The 1686-nt window shown below is 52.2% G+C and overlaps 1 protein-coding gene across 1 annotated transcript in view; it reads left to right on the top strand.

Moving 5' to 3' along the window:
* Positions 1–58: 58 nt before the first annotated feature.
* Positions 59–1686, top strand: part of LOC104990238 (proteoglycan 3-like) — a 12386-nt gene continuing 10758 nt past the window's right edge. Inside the window, exons 1-3 of the mRNA XM_010842232.1 lie at positions 59–235; positions 672–964; positions 1445–1576. Of these exons, the coding sequence (XP_010840534.1) occupies positions 175–235; positions 672–964; positions 1445–1576 (486 nt within the window). The 5' untranslated portion in view covers positions 59–174. The remainder of the gene's footprint in view (positions 236–671; positions 965–1444; positions 1577–1686) is intronic.

Genomic DNA, 1686 nt, shown 5'->3' with positions numbered 1-1686 from the left:
CTCCAGCTCGGGGTCTGTTCGCTGGGAGACAAGGAAGCTCTCTACTTTGCCCTTTAATCTACCAGTTGAGCAGACCCTGCCTCTCCACTGTGTTCCAGGGGCCGTGCAGACACAAGGGAAGACCCCAGGAGGGAACGTGGAGCTGTGTGTCTGTCATAAGACGACTGTAGGAACATGAAAGGCTGCCTGCTCCTGCTCCTTCTGCTGCTGGGGACAGTTTCTGCTCTCTATCTGGGTGAGTGCTCCCCTTCCCTTCTCATTCATCTTCCGCTCATCTTTCTTGCATCATTTTTTGTTCTGGTAGGTCCAGGGCCACAGCCCACTGTTCAGTTGCCCCAGCCCCTCTCTAGTTAGATTTCTCCTGGACCCAGAGCTGTGACCTGAATATTCCCCCAGGGCTCCTTTCCAAGGAAGAACACCCCTCTGTGAAGATGAGGGCTTCCCACATCTCTCACTCCCAAATTACCCGCACGTGGTGTCAGCTGGGATCAGGTTCTCATGCAACTGTGTGTGTGATGCAAGAATTCTGGCTCATCCAACCCCCAAGGGATCCTTCCCGTCTTTGGTTCCAGATGGCGTCCGTAGTAAGACTGGGTGGAGCTATCAGAGCTGTCCGTGGTCCTGGAGGAAGGTGGTACCTGGTCTGATGCTGGGGTATTTCTTTTTTCCAGAGAAGGATGTCCCCCATCTGGGTGATCTGGAGACACAGGCAGACCTGAGCCAGGACTCTGAAGGCTCAGGGGGGCAGGAAGGAGAGCTGGCCCTGAGTGGTGAGGTGCTTGAGTCGGGAAGAGAGGAGGCCGAGGACACCCACGATGATGAGGGGGCCTCAGACCCAGATGACTTAGATGAGGACGTGCAGTGCCCCAAGGAAGAGGAGACAGTGCAACTTCTGGGCAGTCCTGAGTGCAAGAGCTGCCGCTACAGGCTGGTGGGGACCCCAAGGAGGTTTAAGAAAGCTCAGGTATATGGCAGCGAGGCTGCTACAGGGGACCTGGGATGGAGAGACGGGATTGGATTCAATGTTCTGTTTCTTGTTATTTAGACTAGTGGTTCTCTTAGCCTAATATGCATCAGAAAAGAAAGTGAAAGAAAGAAAGTAAAGTTGCTCAGTTGTGTCCAACACTTGTGACCCGATGGACTGTAGCCAACCAGGGTCTTCTGTGCATGGAATTTTCCAGGCAAGAGTACTGGAGTGGGTTGCCATTTTCTTCTGCAGGGAATTTCCCAACCCAGGGATCAAACCCAAGTCTCCCGCATTGCAGGCGGATTCTTTACCAGCTGAGCCACCAGGGAAGCCCAAAGAAAGGCACAAGAGATGGGATTCAGGGGGAGCAGTAGATACCTGATTTCTGATTTGCAAATGGATGTGGGGTCTGTCCTGGAGACTCAGGAACTTAACATGAAAACAGTGAATTTTCTCTCCTGCCTGTTCTCTCTGCAGAGAGTCTGCAGGAAGTGCTACCGAGGCAACCTCGCCTCCATCCACAACTTTAATGTCAACCTTATCATCCATCGCTTGAGCACAACGACCAACTATGGACAGGTCTGGATCGGAGGCTTCATCAGAGGTCGGGTAAGTGAGGGGCCAGTGTCCAGGGAGAGGAAGCTCTTTCTTTCTGTCCTTTATAAAAAGGTTGGTTTAATACTGGGAAGTCAATCCCATATCTTTTAAAAGCCTTTTTC

This window comes from Bison bison, unplaced genomic scaffold (genome assembly GCF_000754665.1).
Source record: "Bison bison bison isolate TAMUID 2011002044 unplaced genomic scaffold, Bison_UMD1.0 scf7180017864173, whole genome shotgun sequence".
In the NCBI taxonomy this organism is placed as follows: Eukaryota; Metazoa; Chordata; class Mammalia; order Artiodactyla; family Bovidae; genus Bison; species Bison bison.
This window is presented reverse-complemented; position numbering and strand designations above follow the sequence as displayed.